The sequence below is a fragment of the Lacerta agilis genome, chromosome 14 (assembly GCF_009819535.1).
Source record: "Lacerta agilis isolate rLacAgi1 chromosome 14, rLacAgi1.pri, whole genome shotgun sequence".
Classification (NCBI taxonomy): Eukaryota; Metazoa; Chordata; class Lepidosauria; order Squamata; family Lacertidae; genus Lacerta; species Lacerta agilis.
Genome location: NC_046325.1, coordinates 18,945,078 through 18,966,166, shown reverse-complemented (window position 1 = coordinate 18,966,166; position 21,089 = coordinate 18,945,078). Strand labels below are relative to the sequence as shown.

At 47.5% G+C, this 21,089-nt stretch overlaps 2 protein-coding genes across 2 annotated transcripts; one reads left to right on the top strand and one right to left on the bottom strand.

Annotated features, from left to right (window-relative positions):
- Positions 1–409: 409 nt before the first annotated feature.
- Positions 410–12,517, top strand: LOC117059358 (uncharacterized WD repeat-containing protein alr2800-like). Its single transcript, XM_033171028.1, has 10 exons — positions 410–551; positions 3,502–3,586; positions 4,284–4,419; positions 6,578–6,767; positions 6,893–7,001; positions 8,442–8,473; positions 8,666–8,765; positions 9,272–9,337; positions 9,596–9,688; positions 11,377–12,517. Exons 1-10 carry the CDS (start codon positions 424–426, stop codon positions 11,497–11,499), a joined length of 1,062 nt encoding a protein of 353 aa, XP_033026919.1. The 5' UTR covers positions 410–423; the 3' UTR covers positions 11,500–12,517.
- A 737-nt stretch (positions 12,518–13,254) lies between these two features.
- On the bottom strand, positions 13,255–20,303 carry LOC117059043 (protein ADP-ribosylarginine hydrolase-like). The gene is made up of 8 exons (XM_033170513.1): positions 20,041–20,303; positions 18,224–18,453; positions 17,595–17,693; positions 16,872–16,977; positions 16,672–16,751; positions 14,720–14,903; positions 13,722–13,936; positions 13,255–13,469 (listed from the first exon to the last, which is right to left on the bottom strand). Exons 1-8 carry the CDS (start codon positions 20,298–20,300, stop codon positions 13,306–13,308), a joined length of 1,338 nt encoding a protein of 445 aa, XP_033026404.1. The 5' UTR covers positions 20,301–20,303; the 3' UTR covers positions 13,255–13,305.
- Between the last annotated feature and the right edge of the window lie 786 nt (positions 20,304–21,089).

The following is a 21,089-nucleotide window of genomic DNA, read 5'->3' as shown; positions in this document are numbered from 1 at the left end:
TTTGCATAGCTGGAGAATGGCTGGTGGGGATGGAGGGCCTGCAGGAGGTGGACGGGCAGTGGGAGCGATGCGGGGAAAGGATGAATGACAGAGGGGCAGCAGGGAATGCCAAGGAGGGAAGGACGCTGCCTTGCACTAGGTCAGGCTATATGTCCATTTAGCCCAGCATTGTCTACTCTGACTGGCAGTGGCTCTCCAGATTCTCAGGCAAAGGCCTCTCCTAACGCCAGCAACCAGTCTTCTTAAAACTGGTGATTCCAGGGATTGAACAGGGGTCTTTCTGCACACCAAAGCACTGAGCTTTGCTCCCTCCTCAGAATGTTGGAAAGGGGCCCAGAAGACAAAGCAAAAAAACAAAACAACAAAACAAGTGTCCCTAACAGAGTATCTTTCCTCCCCTTAAAGACCCACACCCCCTGGGCAATGCAGCCTGCACGGCGGGGCCGCCTGTCCCTGGCAGGACCGAGCGCTCCTGCCCCCACCACCAACCCTCAAGAGAACGTCACAAGCAGCCCCTCCATCTCCGGGGATCTCCGGCTGCTCCATACGATGTAGGTAACCAGGGGGGCAATGGATGTGAATTAGGGATGGGGGTGGAATTCAATTCGCATTGAAGGCAGAATCTATCAAATCCACACTTTCTGAAATAATACGGAAACTGCAAGGTGGCCTTCGAAATTCCAGATTTTGCAAATACTGTTTACCAAAATGCATACATTAGGTTAAGGTGTGCATGAAAATGAGTCTGTTGGTGAAAACAACATTGAAATGAATCCTGCTAGGATAATTTGGTTGCAAAAATGTGCACAGTAGCCAAATCTGCAGGAAAAAAGAGAAATTTGCACTAAAATGCTGAATAATTTTCTTGAGGAGAACCCCAGCAGAGATTTAAAATCACAAAATATGCAGCAAGGTAAAGCACAGAGTAAAGCACAAGGTAAAGCACAAGGTAAGGACCCAGGTGGCGCTGTGGGTTAAACCACAGAGTCTAGGGCTTGCTGATCAGAAGGTTGGCGGTTCGAATCCCTGCCACGGGGTGAGCTCCCGTTGCTCGGTCCCAGCTCCTGCCCACCTAGCAGTTCAAAAGCACGTCAAAGTGCAAGTAGATAAATAGGGACCGCTCCAGCGGGAAGGTAAACGGCGTTTCCGTGCGCTGCTCTGGTTCGCCAGAAGCGGCTTTGTCATGCTGGCCACATGACCCGGAAGCTGTCTGCGGACAAACGCCGGCTCCCTTGGCCTATAGAGCGAGATGAGCGCCGCAACCCCAGAGTCGGACACGACTGGACCTGATGGTCAGGGGTCCCTTTACCTTTACCTTTTAAAGCACAGAAAGATAGGCTCTTTTACCTTTAAAATATCCCATTGTAAGTTCCAAAACTTCCCTCTTCTCTCAGCAGAGAAAAAAGACCACATGTTTGATAAATTAAAAATTGTTTACTAACAAACTCTCTAAAGGTCAGGTTAATGTGCTTTTCCATACAGCACAGGCAGTAAAACCTGCCTTAGTCACAGTGGTGAAAGTTCGTAAATTATTGGTACAGGAACTCAAGAGAAGCTTATTAGAGCTATGCGCCTAAACTGGAGCAACCAGCTTAGCCTCTTCACAAACCAAGTTCATCAGGCGGATTAGAGGGGAACAAAGGCTTGATTACAGAGCCCTTCCCAAGCCAAGGTGAGCTAAGCCTGGCAGGACAGCTTGCTTCGGGGTTTTAACCCCTTTGTGCATTAATTAGACTTAAGTATGTTGGTTATCTTACAAAATTGGCAGGCCTTTCCCTCCCTAGATGCTACGTACCCCTCTCCCCTCAAAACTCACCCAGACCACCTGCATATTTCAAAATGCTGGTGATTACATTTAAAGCCTTTCACGGCTGAGGTCTGGGATATCTCTTAACGACCGCCTGCTCATGCTTCTAGTGCTGACTCCAGTTTTTGGAGGCCTCTTAGGAAAGACACTCTCTCTGAGTCCGTCTCAGGAGATGCCAACGTGGTGCCCTCCAGATGTGGTAGACCTACAACTATCCAGGGGCGTAGCAAGGGGGCGGGGGGCGGTCCGCCCCGGGCGGCACCCTGCTGGGGGTGACACTTTGGGCGGTGGCCCTGCCCCCCCGTTTTTTGTTTAAGGCTATTTTCGGCACTGCCGGGGTGGAGCCGCAGGGGCGGCCAGCAAGGGGGGATGCCACCCCCTCCTCACTGGCCCGCCCCTTGCCTCTATGCCGCGCTCTGGCTGGCTTGCGGAGCCGGGGCATGGAGAGGGGCAGGCCAGCAAGGAGGGGTGACACCCCTCCTCGCTGGCCCGCCCCTCTCCCCTGCCCCGACTTGCGCTCCGCCGAGGGAGCCCGGGCAGCGGCTTCAGGAGTGCCGGGTGGGCAGTGGCTTCAGGAGTCTCTGCAGCCTGCAGAGACTCCCGAAGCTGCCGCCCGTCATTTCCCAGGGGCGGGGTGTTGCACTGTGTGCGTGCATCATGCACATGCCGCGATGCCCCGCCCCTAGGGCAGTCAAGGGGCTAGAAACGCCCCTGCAACTATCAGTCCCAGGCAGAGCGGCCAACAGCTAGGGATGATGGGAGTTGTAATCCCACAACATCTGGAAAACATGGCATTGGCTATCCCTGGTTCACCTGCTCACTGAAACTCTCTTGTCAGGCTGCCCTCTGCTGGGGTGTGGGCTTTCTCCAGAAGCCCAGCCATGCTGGCCTCTGATGATGGCTTTGCTTTCACGATCTCCCACCGCAATCAGAAGCAAGATTGTCGGTGACATGCGGCAGCCTTCTCTTCTGCGGCATCTAGAGTTGCACACACACCGTGCGTTTAAAGCCGATAGAGATCACATTCCTCCCACCCCATCCAAAGAAGTATGGGAACTGTAGTTTGTTAAGCATGCAGGAAATTATAGTTCTGTGACGGCAAATTACACTGCCCATAAACAATGAGGGTGGGTGGGTGAAGTGTGCTTTAAATATACAGTGTATATGTAGCCTAGCCTGTGGAGCTTCCTTCCCTTGGAGAATTGTATTAAAAAACAAAAAAAAATATGTGGGCTTTTTGATAAGCTGTCAAACCCCAATGTCTTTGTCAGGCCTTTGCCTTGATCAAGTTTTATATCACCTTCATCTGTTTTATTTGACGGGGTGGCTTTTGGCTGCGTCATTTGATCTTGTTTTATTGTGGATCGTATGCTTTCATTATTTATAACTTCATTTGTTATACATGAAGGCCAATAGGTGAAAAATAAAGGCCTATAGCAGCCTTCCCCATCCTGGTGCCCTCTAATTATTTTAGACTACAGTTCCTATCAACTGATGTGAGTTGTAGGCCAGAGTCTCCAGAGGGCATCAGGTTAGCCCATGGGGCTATATGAAGGCCTATAGTTTTTAGTTTAAAAAACAGCCTAGAAATTCTAACACAAAAATGACTAACAGATAGACAGACTAAATAAATACCAGTAAACAAACAAACAAACAAACAAACAAATAAATCTGGGCATATATTCCCTCCACAGAGATTGTGGAGATCAGCTTCTTTGCTGCCAGTTCAATAATGAAGGGACACGGATTGCAGCAGGAATACGCACTGGTACCATTAAGGTCAGTCTTATGGGTTATTACGGTCCAGACAAAATATTGACGACGGCCGGATTTGGCCCTTGAGCTGCTGGCTCACCAACCTTGATCTATATTATGAGCTGCACCGCATTCTGTTTCCACTGCAAAAGACCGTGAAGATGTCCATCTCATAAGCTGGGCTGGCTTTTGTCACATTCTCTAAACGGATGCAGAGCTGGTTCCAGGATTGGAGGTCCTTCGGACATGGGAACCTAAACTGGACATCCCCCCACACACAAACACAATCTAGAAGAGTCAGGACATGGAAAATGAGAATTCTCTTAGGCTACATTTGATCTTCTTCAATAATCTTTGCAAAGTGGAGAGCCGTGTGCTCTCTGCTGGTCTTGGGGCCTTGCAGATGCCCAGGTCTGCCACCACCTGAAGCCAGCCCCGATGTGCTAGTCCGCTCCCTGGGGTTCATGCTCTGAGCTGAGCTCTACACAAATGGTATCTCACAGCTCATGCTGTGCAGAGATCTTGGTGTGCCATCTTCTGAGCTTCAATCTGATGACTCCAATTTTTGTTCCATGAGAATAGTTATTTTTAATGTGTGGTATACATAGAGATGGGGAGGTAATTTGATTCGATTTGCATGATCTTTTGCATAGTGTGTTCATGTGTTGTGTTCTGCCCACCTCTTTGCATTCCTGACAGCCTCTTCCCCCCTCTGATTAAGGTGTACTCTGTGAACGATGGGTCACTTCATCAAGTTCTTGCTGACAGTGAGACTGAAGCCCTTGGGTTACCTGTCACCTCCCTGCACTTTATGCCTCGTGGGCCTGCTCACAACGGGGATGTCTTGCTTGCCACCTGTGAGTAATACCTTTCCCTTTCCCTTTGACCAGAGAGGAGGCAACCCTGGACTTCAGCCTTAATGACACCCAGGACCAGGGGCATGACACATGTGCTATTGAACTGATGGCAGACAGTGACCGTCAAAGTGCTGTCAAACTCAAGATATGTACCCATAGACAATTGCCAAAGACAACCAATACAGCCACATTTGACTTCAAGTGTCAAAAAAAAGACAGCTCCAGTAAAAAGGACTAAAAAAAAAAACTTTTTTATTAAGTTTTACATTGCCAAGGATGGAAAATTATGATTTGTAAATGAAATATATAACTGTACGCGATATAGGTATAATAGCTTAAAAATGCAATGAGGATAATTGGAGGTACAAGAATTTGTTTGTAAATAAGAAAAGAGAAGAATAGCAATTTGTTTATGTTTATGTTTACTTTGTTGTGTTTGTGTTTGTCTTTATGTGTATTTGTATTTTTATGTGTATTTTTAAATAATAAAGAGAGATTATCAAGGGGAAAAAATACATTGCCAATTTTAATTTAAACATTAAACATCAACATCAACATTTAGGATCCCCTGAATCCTTTGACTCTCCTCCACCCTTTCATGGTTTCCATTATCGCTAAAAAGGATTTTAAAAAGAAAAGTCAAGAAGAAAATATCTCTTCTTAAAGTTTGTGAGTTATTCACTGGCCACTCTGGGAAACAGGATACAGTCAGACCTCACTTATCCGTTTTGGAATGTTTCAGCTCCCAAACACTGAAAATCCAGAAGTAAGTGTTCTGGTTTACGAACGTCTGATGCGGTTTCAGCTTGAGTTTGCAGGAACCTCCTGCAACCAATCAGAAGCCTCTCCTCGGTTGTTGAACATTTCGGAAGCCAAATGGGTTTCCGGAACGGATTAAGTTTGACAGCCAAGGTTTGACTCTACAGTGGTAGCTCGGGTTATGAACTTAATTCGGTCCAGAGGTCTCTTCTTAACCCGAAACCATTCTTAACCTGAGGCGTGCTTTCGCTAATGGGGCCTCCTCCTGCTGTTGCGCTGCCTCCATGCGATTTCCGTTCTCATCCTGGGGCAAAGTTTGCAACCTGAGGTAACTACTTCTGGGTTAGTGGAGTTTGTAACCTGAAGTGTTTGTAACCTGAGGTACCACTGTACTAGATAATAAAGGCCTTTGGTTATATCCAGCAGTGCTGTTCTTATGTCAGCATTATGTGCAAGGCAAATAATGGGTGCAGAATCTTTTCTCTCTCTTTTAAAGGCAAGATTCTAGCCCCTGTGGTGAAAATGTGTGGAAAATGACTTGTCAAAACTCAGAATCCAGAGAGGTGTCAAATAAGATCCCCAATGGTTGGAGTGGGAACATCAGTGCTTTTGTTTATCTCACACGTAGCAAAATATTGATTAACAATTAAAGTAGCAAAATAAGGAAAATAGATTATACAAAACTAATACAGGTCTCAAAATCCAGCTTTTCCTGCTGCAGATTCTTTCATGTTTAGTTATTTTTAAGGTGTGGTATACGTAGAGATGGGAAAGTAATTTGATTCAGTTTACATTTACCTAATTCATGCTTTCTGAATCCATCCTTCTCCATTTGTACTTCTCCAAATTTTGTAGCATAGTGCTCTAGCTAAATAATGTGCCCCAAAATGCATATGCTAGAGTAAAATGGGCATAAAGGAACATACAAAGGTGCACTATATAATGTAAAACAAGATTTGTAAACATTTGCACATTAGGCAAAATTGCATACAAAAATGTGTAGGAGAAATTTGAAGTAAAACACTGATGAGTTTCCATGATGATTTAAAAAAAAAGGAAAAAAAAGAATCACAAAATGCTGTGAAAATGTGGGCAATCAAACTCAAGAATGAAAAACAGAGAGAAACCAAAATGGACTGATTCACCTATCCATAAGTACACACGACCCTGAATGCTATTAAACCCTCTTGTCACATACAGTATTTCCATCTGGGTTTTCTCCAAAATCTGGCAGCTTCCTCAGCGGTGAATGTGGATTTCTGCAAGCTGATTCAAGTAAAAAAAAAAATTGTTCAGAATTCTGTTCTGTTCCTCCCTATGCCCCATGAAAATATTTGCCTCAGGAGCCTACCTTTCATGTCGTAATAAATCCTTTGTCCACTCACTCTCTCCGTCACAGATTCCGGCGGGAAAGTGAAACTGTGGCATGTTCCCTCCCGCACCTGCGTGAGAACCATAACGGAAGACCGCCAGACAATGATCGCCACTTTCAACCCTTCTGGCTCCAAGTTCCTCACAGGTGGATCAGGGCCCGGGATTTACATGTATGATGCTCAGACCTGGGCGAAATTGCAGACTTTTAGCCCAAGGTATGCTGGTAGTAGGACACTGGGCAGTACCAATAAGGAGTACTTGCAGTACACTGGATATAGTAGGGTGTGTGTGTTTTGGCTGGCTTTTGGTTTCCTAAGCAGCAACTCTTTTCTTCCTCCAGCTACTCCCCCACTGTGATGGATGGGCACACGTCCCGGGTATATGCCCTGACCTTCTTCCCAGACAACGATGAACGATTTATCTCTGGAGGATGGGATGACACAGTGCAGGTGATGGGGTCTGTGATGTGGGAAGTAGAAGGCTTGGGTGAGGTGAGGGGCAAAAATGAGTGTTGGTGGGGCTGAATTACTGGGGAATGTGCAATGCGAGTCTACAGGCCCAGCTCCAGAGGCAGTTGGGTCAAGTAATTGTTAAGGCCACAAGAAGCTCAAAGGCATCTTGGTAAAATTCTCTGCTTGCATTCTCTGCACCTACACCTCTTCCAGATTAGGGAGGCCCAAGTCTCCACCTCCAGCCCCAGCAAAAAAGTCCCAAAACTGGCACCATATTTTAGGGCGCACTCTCAATTTGTTGGGGGCACAACTTCAAATTCTAGCAGGACGTAGCATCTTCCACAATCCTTTGCAATGTGCAGGAGTTCTGCAGCAAATCAATGGCTCCCAAGTCCTGATTGCGTTCTTTGAAGGCTAGTGTGAGATGGTCACCTCAGGCAGCAGGTGTTGCGGGATTGAAAGGAAAATATTTGGAGGACAGAGCTGTATTTGTCATTTGGTCTGCCCTGTGCCCTCTAAGCTAACCGGCTGTCCTGTTACCAGTGTGATTCAACCACCAGTCTAGTCAATATCTGTACATGGAAGGGGCGTCATATTGTCCTTTTGCCTCAGGTGGCAGAATATCTTGGCCTGGCCATGCTGTAGGAAGGAAGTTTAGACACCGCTGGCCTTCCTCCCTTGCAGCGGAGGCTGGTCCATTAGGGGAAATGGGACACTCTCCTACCAAATGGGACACTCTCCTACCAAGCTCCCGTACTTTTCTGTGTATAACACGCCCCCGTGTATAAGACACCCCCTATTTTGGGGGACTAGAAATACAGAAAATGGGGGTGGATTGCCCAGAGCTGTTGAGCTTTTTAAGGGGAGGATTGCTGAAAAGCATGGACCCATCTGACCTACGCTAACACTTGTGCACGTTGCAACAGCCTCCAAATATCTGCCCCTCACTGGCGGAAGCAATCAACAGCCAATCAACACCACCCCTTGCCAAGGTCACCAATAACACGCTGCTGACAATCCCTGGCTCGCGGCATCAACCAATCCCACGTCCCTACTATGCACTATCAATGTATAAGACGACCCCTTATTTTGGTAAGAAAAACATAGTCTTATACACGGAAAAGTACGGTAATTATGCCGTCAGGCAACCCCCACCTGTCAGCCCTCCTGCTTACAGCCAGCCCATTGGGTGGCCCTGCATGTCAACTTCCTCCTCCTCAGTCTCTGTGCTCAGCAAGGAAGAGGATGGAGCAAAATAAACATTAGTTGGCTCTGGCGCCACCTACTGTTGGGCTCCCTGCCTTTTGCCCTATCAACTCCAATGGGCCCCAGCAACCCCTGCTTCTCTGTGAGCTTAGGCAAAAGGGAAATGTTATCAGGCAGATGCTGGAGGGAGAGCCCCACCTAACCTCAGTTCTCTGGCTTCTGTCCCCTCAGTTCTGGAGCATGCAGTCATCAAATTCCCTACGGTACGCCTGCGCAGCCGCCCCCTACTTCCCCCACTGCCCTTCCCCTTTTCACCCTCAATCTTCTCTCGCCCTCCCCACCCACCTTCCTGCCTTTTTTTTTTTTTTTTTTGCTCTTCTTAGCCTTTAATGATTCTTCCCCTCTCTTCTTGCTCTCGCCTCCTCCTCTGCACCCTTGCTCCACCTTTGCCACAGGCGCCTCTCTGGGCCTCACGTCTGTGGCGACGCCGTCTCGATAGACAAAACTGGGACACATATCCTGACAGGCTCCTGGAGGAGGCACAACACCTTGCAGGTGAGAATTGGAGAAAGAGGTACTTCAGAGGTGGCTATATTTTTCCCTGGTGGAGCGAGGAGGGTCCCTAGCTCAGTGGAAGAGCATTCGCTTTGCATGCAGAAGGTGCCAGGTTCAATCCCAGGCCTCTCTAGGTATGGCTGGGAAACCGCTGCCAGTCATTGTTAAGCTAGATAGACCAATGGTGTGACTTGGGATAAGGAGCTTACCAAGCAGCTTGAAATGGGGAAGATTTATTTAGATTTAGGGCAAGGGAAGAAAGGTTTAAATATTCTACCTCAGGGTGCTCTTTCCCCAAAACTCAGCCCCCTCAAGTTTGCTAATTAGTAAAAACCAAGTCAAATCCCACAGGGGGTCTAGTTTGATTTTAATTAGAGGTAGTGAGAGATACATTGCTAAAAATAAACTGTGCATGTGTAAATCATATATGTGTCTTTTTTAAAAATATCGATTTTTTTAAAAAGGGGGGTTTAATAAACACAAATCCTACTTTTTACTTCAACCAGATCTGGGAAGCTGAAACTGGCTCCAAGATCATGGACATCCCAGAAGACTTCCGGGGCCACTCGCAGGTTGAAGACCCTTTTTGACCCCATTCCACCCAACCCTTGCTTTGGGCTAAGCATCTTGTGTGTTCTCCAGGCCTGGCTCCTCATCACCCAAAAAGATCTGGTTATAAAATGTACTAGATCCCTGAGAGGGTCCCTTTCCCCATCTTCTAGTGAGGTGCTACTCCTTCCCGGCAGTACTGTATGGCATGATGGGACTCAAAATGTTCCCCTTTCTTCATTCCATCCTTCTGCCTGATTCTCCCCTTCCTCTTTCCCCAGATTTATACCTGCCACTTCCTCGGTGTTGACCATATCATAGCTGGTGGGAGCCGGAATAACTTATGTCGGCTCATTGACAGGAGAATCCTCATGGTATGGTGGCTTAGCTGGGGTCGCTTGTGGGAAACAGCTGTGGCTCAGTGGGGGAGCAGAGGCATTGTGCGGCAAAGCCCCAAGTTCATTACTCTCTGGGGTCTCAAGATCAAGGAAACTGGCATTGCGGGCGATGGGAAAGGCCTATGCCTGAGATCTTGGAGAGCTGCTGCTAATCAGAGAAGACAATACTGGGTTAGATAAAGACAATACTGGGTCCAGTGGTGTAGCCCCATCAAAGATGGTCCAGAAGTTCTCAAACTGTAGTCTGTGCACCAGCGGTGGTCCACAAGCTCCACCCAGGTTATTTGCTGAGAGTTTCTGGAACAACCAAAAACATCTGTATTTGGACCTGTGCTTGTTGTTATTTTCTGACATGGAAACTGATGCCCTTTTGATTGTCCAGGGTTAATCAAACAGGTCAACAAGACCCTGATTTAATGCCTGTGGTTTTTTTTTATAATATAATCATCAATATAATGTTGATGATGTTGGCACTGAAGAAAGCAAAAATAAGTGTCCCACTGAGGTTTTTAGCCATTTTCAGGTGGTCTACTGTTTTGAGAATCGCCAATGGAGGATAGCCCTGTCCCAGGCTTCATCTATATGCCATGTTAGCACTTAGCATGGATCAAGTAAGGGGCGGGGCTTTTTTACACAGTGGCTGTGTTGCATTTTAAATGTGAGGTTTGCATTCATTGATTTTAAAGTCATACCTCAGGTTGTGTTCGCTTTGGGTTGCATTTGGCACGGGTTCTGCGCAGTTCGCGCATGCGCAGAAGTGCAATATTGCCACTCGAGTTGCAGACTTTTTGGGGTGCGAACGGCACCCCGGAACGGATCGTGTCTGCAACCCAAGGTACCACTGTATATCTTTTAACCCAGTTTGCAGACAAATAATGTCTCCTAAAGTAGTTCATATCATCAAACAAACAAACAGATGTAGAGAGGCCCTGATCTGTGGCTTACAAACCAAAAAAAGGCAACACAAACAAGGGAAGGGGAGTAGATGGAGATCAGTGCCTGAACAAAGGGGTAAGTTGCAAACATACATTTTTGTCCCAATGGAGCCCTTGCAGGCTGTCTTGCTTGGATAGAAATGTTGCAATGGACCCACCAGCCCTTGTTCCTCTGACTGGCGGCAGAGGTCGGAGCGTGCTGCCCTTCTGACCCAGGGCATTTGCTGCACACAATTGCACATCTTTCAATCATGCTCAAATGATTGCTCAACTTATATTATTGTGGAAACGAATACCCAACCCCCAACCCCACCCCATCTAGCACATCCATCACCATTAGACTATGGCAGGGATAGGGGACTTGCGCCCTCCAGATGTTGCTGGACTGCAACTCCCATCATCCCTGCCCATTGGTCACACTAGCTAGGGCTGATGGGAGCTGGTTGCCCACCCCCTAGATTCTGCCATCAACCATCGGCTGTGGCTGTTCCATGGCAGCACATTTCTGAATACAAGTTTGAGAACCTGCAAGTTGTAAGCATTTGCCTGGCCTCTATTGGAAACAGGAGGCTGGTTTAGATGCTCCTATGTTCTCAGGTTGCATGACTCAATGATAGTTGGTTTTTAGGAAGGAGGTGGAAAGGGTTGGTTGGGTGTAGGAAGAAGAGATCTGGGGAGTACAGCCTTCTGCCTTCTCTGATGTGTTGTCTTATCTTGCTCTTCTGCCAGAGCACAGGGGTACTGAACGACCTGCCTGGAGGTGTCTACAGTACCCATGTCAGCCCCCGTGGGATCCTAGCTGCTACTTCCAACAATAATTTGTACCTCGCACAGACTCCAGTGAGACCTTGAGCCCTCCCCTTTCAGAAGGCTCGGCTTGAAACTCTCACCACAGAATTATGTCACCAACACCTTCCCATCATGCTCTGCTTCAAATGATTGTTGAAACCTTCCCATCATGCCCTGCTGATTAAGGACATGCCAACACGCCCGGCTATCGTATGATAATTCTCTGCTCTTGTGGACAAACAAAATCATGGTCTGCCACTGGAGACTAGATGTGGCCATCCCAGCATGCTCTGCTTGCATCAGCAGCTTCTCATCATGTTCTTCTGCTGGTGATGAATGCCCACCACGCTTGTAACCTTCTCATCATGCTTTGCTTCTGTGGATGCCTTCCTGGTTTGATCCAACGCCAAGCCTACGCCAGCAGTTTCGTCTTCCGTGCACCATTTACTAGCACCAGTCTTTGCTCCTAGGGAATTATGACCAACCTCATCATTTCCCAAGACTGCAGCTACTTTCCCATCATCCTCTGCAGCAGCTGTGGCTAATCCCATCATCCTCTGCTGCTGTGGGTCTGTGGTCTCGTTGACTGCTGCTGTCATGCAGTTCATGGGCTTGTTCATGGGGGTTGAAACATTTCCCATAATCCTGTATTGTAAAGAATCATGACAACCTAACAAAAGAAGCCAATCACTCTTTGGGACCAGAACCACCTTCCCAACAGATGCAGAGATGGGTAGCCCTTCGTGTTTCTGCATTGATTTGACATCCCTGCTCAGGGGTTAAAAATGAAAGTACATTTCTCTCTCTCTCTCTCTCTCTCTCTCTCTCTCTTTTCCCCACATCCCAGCTTGGCTACCCTAAAACACTGCCTTGGTGCCAAATTAAACCATCATGGCTGGGTCTCTGTGTGTGTCCAGGACTCCTGGGTTCTTTGGGAGAAGAATGGGATCTGGGCCATACAGGAGTGGGGTAGATGGAAGTTAAGACTGCTGGGTTCTCTGAAAGAGGCCAAGATTTCACCCACAAAATTATTTCCCCCAATGGTGTATGTGAAGATATAATAAAGAAGACAGTGCCTCTGGACATGTGCAGAGTGCATTTCCCTCACCACTTACTAAAAACAGTTCTCCACCATAGCTTTGGGATCACATGGAAGATCTCCCAGGCCACAGGAGGTTCCTTAGAGGATCTCAGAAATCCAATGCCTGATATTTTCCTCCCATGAAACACAAGGCAGAACCGCAAACACAGCCTCAGTTTATTCTGTGAAGGACATTTTTTTCAGCTTGTTGCGACTCATGTTCAGGGCCTCTCTCAGGGGACTGGGATGCAAGTTAGAGATGGAGCAGAAATTAGATTCAGTTCACGTTTAAAGGCGAAGTTAACAAATTTGCCCTTTCCAAAACAATATGCAAATTGAAACAAAGCCATCCTTGGACATTGGCGCTTCTCCAAATTTTGCAATGCAGTTTTCCAACCAAATAACATGTACAAGAATGCATATATTAGGGCAAAGTGTACATACAAACACAGGTGTTAGTGAAAAGCAACATTACAATAAGGGAAATTGCTTTGCAGAAAAATATGTCTATTAGGGGAAATGACATACAAATGTATATCAGGTGAAATTCTCACTAAAACGCTGATTAATTTTCACAAGGACTGTGCAATGCACAGATCATAAATTGGTGTGAAAATGTGAAGACCTGAAATTATTATGTGAGAAGAAGTTTTGGCACTACAATTCCCATCATCCCTGACCACTGGTCCTGTTAGCTAGGGATGATGGGAGTTGTAGTCCCAAAACAGCTGGAGTTTGGGGATGCCTAGATTAGTGCATCCTTAGATGCTAGACAGCAGAAACGTCTTTCAAACAGGAGTCTGTCCCCAGGCAAGGTGATAGAGGGCATCAGCTGCAGCCACCATCCTGTCTCGGTATTCAAGCGCCATGTGGTTATTTTCTGGGACTCCTCTGAAACCGTGAGCCAGAGCCCAGCAGCAGGCAGCAATCACCCCTGTAGAGTCACTATCCCCTGTGGGTGAGCAGGAAAACACACACCGAGAAAACAAGTTAGCTCAGTTGGTTAGAGCCTGATGCTGATAACAACAAGGTTGCAGGTTTGATCCCCATTTGGGACAGCTGCACATTCCTGCATCGCAGGGGGGTTGGGCTAGATGATCCTCAGGGTCCCTTCCAACTCTACAATTCTATGAAATGCAGCCAGCTTTAGGGTGGGCCACTTTTACAGTGGGGGACGGGCAGGATTTGCCTCCTTTCGACTCACCCCCATGGAACATGGAACGCCCACAGAGCTCCTCCCAGTTCTCCCCTGCGCCCAGCAAGGCATCGTACGCAATCATGGGGGCATCGTGACCGCTCCGTCCAGCCCACCCGTCCAGGCTGAAGGTTTTGTAGATGATGTCACGCTCAGCGGGACTATAGGCAGCAGGAAACAGACAAGGGCCCTGACCTGTAGCCAGGCCCCGTTCAGAGAGGTACCTAAAAGGGTAGAGAGCAGAAGTGAAAAAGCCAAGAATCCAAGATCTCCTTGAGAGCCAATGAGTGTACAGTGAAATAAATAGAATGACCTCTGCACCACAATTACTCTCTTTACTCTGACCTACCTGATGAACGTTACTATTAGAACCAATATATTGTTTTGCCTTCACAGTGAGGTTCCCCCCCCCCCGAATTCAGCTTTGAATTTTGCTGTTTGCTTGTTTTAAAAATCAAACTCAATCTTAAGTTCTGTTTGAAAGTAATGTTGAATTGTTGTCTTGTCAAAACCTCCCCCTTCAAATTTTGTTAAAAGCTCCTTTTTTCTAATTGGGTACATAAAGAGAGTAGGAACACGGTAGGTTGTGTGTGTGTTAAAATTATAATAGACAATCAAATTTTGACAAGGAGATTTAAGTTTTTCCTCCAAGATAGCATTTGCTGGGTTGCCTCCAACTTACTCAGAGTTGACCTACTGAAATTACTGGACTTAAACTAGTCAGGTCTATTGATTTCAATGGGTCTACTCTGATTATGACTTTGTTGGATACAACCGATTATTTCCCCCCAAATCCATTTTATCTTTACAAAGCTGTGAGGTAGGCTAGGCTTAGTTCATTTATTCATTTTACAAAAGCAAGTTTCTAGCCATCCTGATAAAAGATGCACACTGGAAAAAAGAGGGGTAAAAGCTTTCAACTGCATTATCCTAAAAAATAAAATAACAACACCCTCCAGTTACTCAGGTCCCCCTTCGCCGTACCAGAGCACACCCAAAGGACTTACCACTCCCATTTCTCCTGGAAATAAGCCCAGGCCCCCACATTGGCATCACTCTCAGCTGCAGCAGTCTGAATGTACTCTAAAGCAAGAGGCAGGGTCTTGAGCAATCCAGATCCCCAGCGCTCAAGGGGGAGGCCCTGCACTGCATAAGAAGTGAACAGAGCAGAGGCCAGAGCTCCCAGATAGCCTACAACAGAGGAAGCGGATAGGGTGGAAGTGAGGATCCCTCAAGGAATTCTATCCTCACTGCTGCTCCAAGAAGTAGATTAGGCTATAGAGAATGGACCATAACGAAGGCTGATCGCCGAAGAATTTATGCTTTTGAATTATAGTGCTGGAAGAGACTCTTGAGAGTCCCGTGGAATGCAAGAAGATCAAACCTATCCATTCTTAAGGAAATCAGCCCTGAGTGCTCACTGGAAGGACAGATCCTGAAGCTGAGGCTCCAATACTTTGGCCACTTCATGAGAAGAGAAGACTCCCTGGAAAAGACCCTGGTGTTGGGAAAGATTGAGGGCACAAGGAGAAGGGGGTGACAAGAGGATGAGATGATTGGACAGTGTTCTTGAAGCTACGAACATGAGTCTGACCAAACTGCGGGAGGCAGTGGAAGACAGGAGTGCCTGGTGTGCTCTGGTCCATGGGGTCACGAAGAGTCGGATATCACTAAACGACTAAACAACAACAACACAGAGACTTGCCCAAGGCCCACCCAGTAGACTTTATGGCTTAGCAGGGAGCTCAACTTTTAAAAAATACTCACTGGTTCAATACAAATATGCTTTCTTTCATCCCTGGTGGGGGAAATGTTTCTGCATTTCCCCCCATCACCCCCAGTTTAGTTCATTATGAAGGTAAAGCTGGCTTTGAAGAGGGGCCTATTGCACAGCACCTGTGACATCACCACCCCACAATTTCCCGCAGAACAGTTTGGCAACAGTTTTGAAAAAGTTTGCCAATTATTTGATAAGGTGAGAGATACAGGTTTTAAATGTACATATACATACACTTAGGAGAAGCTAATTTAATTTTTGAAAAACAAGCAACGACGGGTTGCCATCCTGCAGTATTAAGGGAGAGGCAAGGCATTTTTGCATGCTTGCTGGTGGTGTGTTATCTGGTAGTATGTAAAGTGCAAAAAAAGTGAAGGACCCAGGATGACCTGTGTTAATATGTCACATCTGCCGTCACCCTCAAAATACTTAGGCTGGGTCTACACATACCACAGAATGAAGTGGTAGAATTGACAATATCGCTTCAGAATGCAAATGGCGGGGTGGCGGCACTTTCTGAATGCTACTCTGTATTAAAAACTCCCTGCAAACAGAAAATGAACACACCATGGATAACCGTACTCTGGCTCTTTGCTTGCTGTAGAGAGAGGTTGAAGACCCCTGACAGTTAAGTCCAGTCGCGAACGACTCCGGGGTTGCGGCGCTCATCTTGCTTTACTGGCCGAGGGAGCCGACGTTTGTCTGCAGACAGTTTTTCCAGGTCAAGTGGCCAACATGACTAGGCCGCTTCTGGCGTAACCAGAGCAGCACACGGAAATGTCGTTTACCTTCCCACTGGAGCGGTACCTATTTATCTACTTGCACTTTGATGTGCTTTTGAACTGCTACCGGTAGGTTGGCAGGAGCTGGGACCGAGCAACGTACTTGCTTACTGTACTAGGCTTCAATTCTCAGGGAAATTTCAATGCAAGGGGTGTTCAAACAGAGGATCCTCCACCTGCAGCCTGAAGTCCCTATTCTACCACCTCAGGGTTTTGTCCATCTGTATGGGTAGACCTGTAGCCCTAAGACCCACACTGGCCACTACTCCGAACACCCACCCACCCACAGCTTTCAAGTCACGGAGAAAGCCCTCCTGCCCATCTCAGCACTGTCCCTTTTATGTACCATTGCCAGGAAAGGCGCCCTGATGCAGGACGACCACCGCACATAACCATTTACCTGTGGGGTGGTGGTGTGTCATTCTTCCACTTTCTATGCTGACTTGGACCAAAGTGCTCAGGTCTGAAGGGCGAGGATACCTGGGAGAGACGGTGGCTGGGGGTCATGCTGGAGTCCGACTTTGGCCTTCAGCTTTTCCGCTTGGCCCCAGCTTCGTCCTTTCTTATGTGTGTCCCCACCACCACAGCACACCACGTTACCTGAGCCCAATGCACATGGATCTCATGGCTGCACCACAACCTGTGGCACCGGGGTTGAAGGGAATGCGATATCCGTTTGGCTCCCCTGGACGCAACTGAGATGTTCCTGCAGGCGGGAGGAAAACGAGAGACGTGCGAAGATGTGTACGGGCCAAACTGCTTGTGCTGTTAAGCCGTTATGTAAGCTGCCCTTGGCATTTCGTTTATTTCACAGAATACAACTGCAAAGGCTGCCGTCGAAAGTGGAGGAAACATACAGGGTGGAAAGAAAATAGGCCTCCTGACCTTACTCTGTGGTTTTTTCTAAAAATGGCCTTTGATCCTAAGCTCCTTTCTCCTTACCTTTTACCCCTTTTTTAGTTTTTTTCTGCAAAATATCATTACTGTTCGATCTGCTTTCCCCCCACAGAGGGTTGGTGCCCTGGAAACTCAAAGGAGATGGGGCCGCAGCGAATGACAAGTGAAGCCAGCTAATTTGAGTTTTGCCCCAATACCTGCTGAGTACTACAGGAGCAACACTGATGGTGTTTTCAAAAGAGCACTTTAAGGCACAGTGAAGGTCGCCACCCCCCCACTGCACTTCAAAGCTCTTTGCCTATTCACATCAGCACCACTTCCTTAGTGTCGGATTAGTATCTGTGTGTGTACGGAGCAGGGGTGTATTTGTTTTCAAACAGAATTATATTGCTGTAACTTGCACAGAGGAGTGCCGTCGTAAGTTACCCAGAATGCTTGTGGGCCCAGGCTTCCTCCCTTCCATGTCGTTCATGGCTTCGACATAGCGTTTGGCCAGCTCCTGGAACAGCGGTTCCCCTTCCTTCCCTGGATAGAGGAAACAAAGACAGGAAGTGCTCTGCATTAAAATAAATAAATAAAATAAATCTCCTCTGCATTCCCACATCCACCACACCCCATGTGAAAATCTCAGGTTGGTTCGTATTTTGAAATGCCCTGAGATGAAGGATGGTATACAAATTTTAACAACAACAACAACAACAACAAGGACTTCCTGCCCAATGCTGATTGGAGAGCTGCTGCCTGGCTGCGAACTAATGAACCTATAGGCAGCAGAATGGGCATAGAAGGAGACCCAAGAGATGACACTTTGCTGAGAAGCCCCTCAGAGCCAGCCCTATGTAGGCGGAGCTCTGCTGTAAGTGAAAAACGCTATTCCTCAGTGAACAAGGGCCTACCAAAAAAAGGTATCTGAAGAAGTGCGCATGCACATGAAAGCTCATACCAAGAACAAACTTAGTTGGTCTCTAAGGTGCTACTGGAAGGATTTTTTATTTTATTGTTTATTTTATTTCAAGAAAAGGCTGTAAGGCTGCCCAGCCTTTCCTGCCACTCACCTGTGGCCAGGGCCTCAGCAGTTGACAGGTGCAGAACAGTGTCGTCGCTGACAGGCCAGTCAGGGAGGGCTGCCCGAACCTTGCTGAGGCCCCCCATCTCCTGGAGCTCCTGGTGGATCTGGGGCCCTGAGGTGCAGTATTCCCAGCGCTGGTTGCGATAGCCGAGGGCATCTCCTGCGCCAGAGAGCACCATTGCCGCACGGTAGGCTTCCTTGGGGGGAGCCTGGGGGCTGCCGTGGGAACGTGCATAGACAGATGTGTGTATACTTTATATATACAAACAGCAACAACCAAAGTCTCCTGACAAAATCTGAATTCTTCAACCTGTATTAACTGTTTTGCATAGTTCATGCTGCTTATATAATAGGCACAGGGGAGGGATATGCACTGAAGCCTTAACCAAGCAACCAACCAACCCCTGAAGGGTCAATCAATAGTTGCCACAGTGACATTAAGCACAATTGTTATTTCTACAACATCAGTATGACATTTGCGCTGAGTGGGTGGCGGGGAGGCAGTGCAAAGATACTGTAGGGATAACATTTGCTATCGCATGCACCCAAAAAGGAGGCTCGGCCTGCCTTGAAGACTAATGAGTTTGTGTGACATAAATAAGCTTCGATAGACTAAAAGCCCATTACATCAGATGTATGACGTGTTGGCCTCATTGTGGTAGTAGCTGCAGATTTTGGGCAGGGAGGGAGAAAATGGAACACAAAGGGGCTGAAAGGTCATGTAAAGCAAGAGGCACAGTATGTGCACTTTTTAGATATTGAACACAGAATCCAACATGCGCTATGAAGATGTTATGCATTTTGCCTTGGGGCAAATGCTAAGGCTACAATCCTCTGCATGCTTACTCTGGGAAATGAATGGCATTTACTTGCAAATAAACATGCACAAGACTGCAAAGGGAGATGGCCAAAGTATCTCTGAATGAGACCCATCCCTTGCCTTCCCTCCCGGTCAGATGTCTTGTGGCCTTTTACAAGTGTGCAGTACCAAGGTGTCTTATCTTTACCTTAAAGAGATGTCAGGAAAAGCACAAATAGGCCAACAATCTGTTATAAACTGTTCAACACGAGCCTCACAAGCGACCCAACTGCCTGGCAAGCTGTGTGCAATACATGGGGCTTCAAAGTTTTTGCATCTGATCCCCACTCTTCCTCCACTGATACATGGATGTGGACGTGGCCCATTTATCACAACAGCCTTGCGAGGTAGGGATAAGCTGGCTTCCTGACTGAAACTCCAGCCGCCACACTCCAAGCAACAAATTCCACCTTTTGCCAGCGCGTGACTCCATGGCTACCAGCTGACCCTAATGAACTAGGCATTGTGCGAGTTGCAGGTAACTTAGTTGGTCTCTAAGGTGCTACTGGAAGGAATTTTTTTTATTTATTTTTTTGACTGGGCATTGTGCGGTGCACCGTCCGCAGATCTTTGCGGGCTGTTACGTTGCGTCGATCCTCCAGCTTTTATTCGCTTCGATCGAAGGGCATCGACGCAGCTGCCTGCATTTTTGAACTCTCCCTGATGAGATTCTCCTGCATTACGGTAGCAGGAACTCGGCGGCAAACTTAAAGGCAAAGAATCAGGAGGGAGGGGCATGTTAGTTTCAGTGACCTTTGAGTGGCGCGAATATTACGTTTATTACTCCATGCCCCGTGCGCACGCATCCCCACCCCCCTCCTGTTATTAGGACAATGGGGCACTGTTGCAAAAAGCAAGCGGGGGTGGGGCAGGGGCGCGAGGTGGGCATTGGGAAGGGGGCGGGCACGGTTATTGTTTTGCGGGTTGGGGGATCAGTTGCTTACAAGCCTTCCATGCTGGGGGCTGCTGAGCTTCCTCTCGCCCCTTCCAGGCTGGTTCTTGCAACAGGCCCCTGGCCGTCTCCTTCCCCCTCCGGAGACTGCTGCTTCAGCGCTTTCCAAGCTAAGCGACACCCAGGTTGTACCCCAGCCAGAGTCCAGTGGGAGGCTCTTAAAGCGAAAGCCCCTCGGCGTGTATTTTCCGCGTGCCTCTCTTGGCGAAGGAGCGGGTGGGTCAAACATGTGCCTTTAACCAGGAGTTGCATTTCCCCAGAGCTTAATTCGTTTTTGTGTGTGTGTGTGTGTGTGTGTGTGTGTGTGTGTTTTCCCCTCAGTACACTGAGCTGTGTAATTGAAAAATACAAGAGTGCCTCTGTCCTCTGACTTTTGCTAAGTACTGGCCAGGACTAGCGCACCAAGGGAGTAGCCAGGATTTTTGTTTGGGGGGGGGGGGCAGAACCTCAGATTTGTATTGACTTAGGGGTGCAGCTCCCCCTCTTGTCCCCGCCCATGTAGCGCACTTGGAGAATGCGAAACTGACATAACAAATGAATTTGACCACATGTCCACTGAGTCCAAAACTTGGGTCAGCCGGAACACACTCGAAAGCTCAAAAGCAGGATGCATAATACCTGGAGGTTGCTATTGTGCTTAGATCCTGATTACGGATCCCGACCACTGTGAGAACAGGTCTGTGCTAGGTGGGCCACTGGCCTTGATCTAACAGAGCTACTTTTATGTTCTCAAATAACTTCTCTAATGTTGTTTTCCAAAAGGAGTAATGCATGCTGTCCGCACAGGTCATTGCCAGATTTATATGTGAAGATGAAGTCTTTATTCTATTTGAGTCAGCTATTGATAGTTGAGCAGTTCTAGAAACAACACGCCCCCCCGCCCCCTCCATCATACCATTTTGGGGTTGGATTCAGTCACATCCCAGCAAATTCAGGGTACATGCAGTGGATTGGGAGATCTTGTGCAAGAAACCCACTTCTACAAAAGATTGGGCTTTTTACTATAAGGAAGAACAAAATAAAAAATAAAAAAATTCCTTC

What these genes read in the sequence shown, in the direction of transcription:
- LOC117059358 (XM_033171028.1), top strand. Translation starts at nt 424, where the DNA reads ATGCAGCCTGCACGGCGGGGCCGCCTGTCCCTGGCAGGACCGAGCGCT. An exon ending in CTCCGGCTGCTCCATACGAT is followed by an intron (nt 552 to 3,501) that starts GTAGGTAACCAG and finishes TTCCCTCCACAG; the next exon opens with AGATTGTGGAGATCAGCTTC. An exon ending in CAGTCATCAAATTCCCTACG is followed by an intron (nt 8,474 to 8,665) that starts GTACGCCTGCGC and finishes CCTTTGCCACAG; the next exon opens with GCGCCTCTCTGGGCCTCACG.
- LOC117059043 (XM_033170513.1), bottom strand. Translation starts at nt 20,300, where the DNA reads ATGCAACTCCTGGTTAAAGGCACATGTTTGACCCACCCGCTCCTTCGC. An exon ending in GCCCCCAGCATGGAAGGCTT is followed by an intron (nt 18,454 to 20,040) that starts GTAAGCAACTGA and finishes TTCCCACGGCAG; the next exon opens with CCCCCAGGCTCCCCCCAAGG. An exon ending in TTCCAGGAGAAATGGGAGTG is followed by an intron (nt 13,937 to 14,719) that starts GTAAGTCCTTTG and finishes CTACCCTTTTAG; the next exon opens with GTACCTCTCTGAACGGGGCC.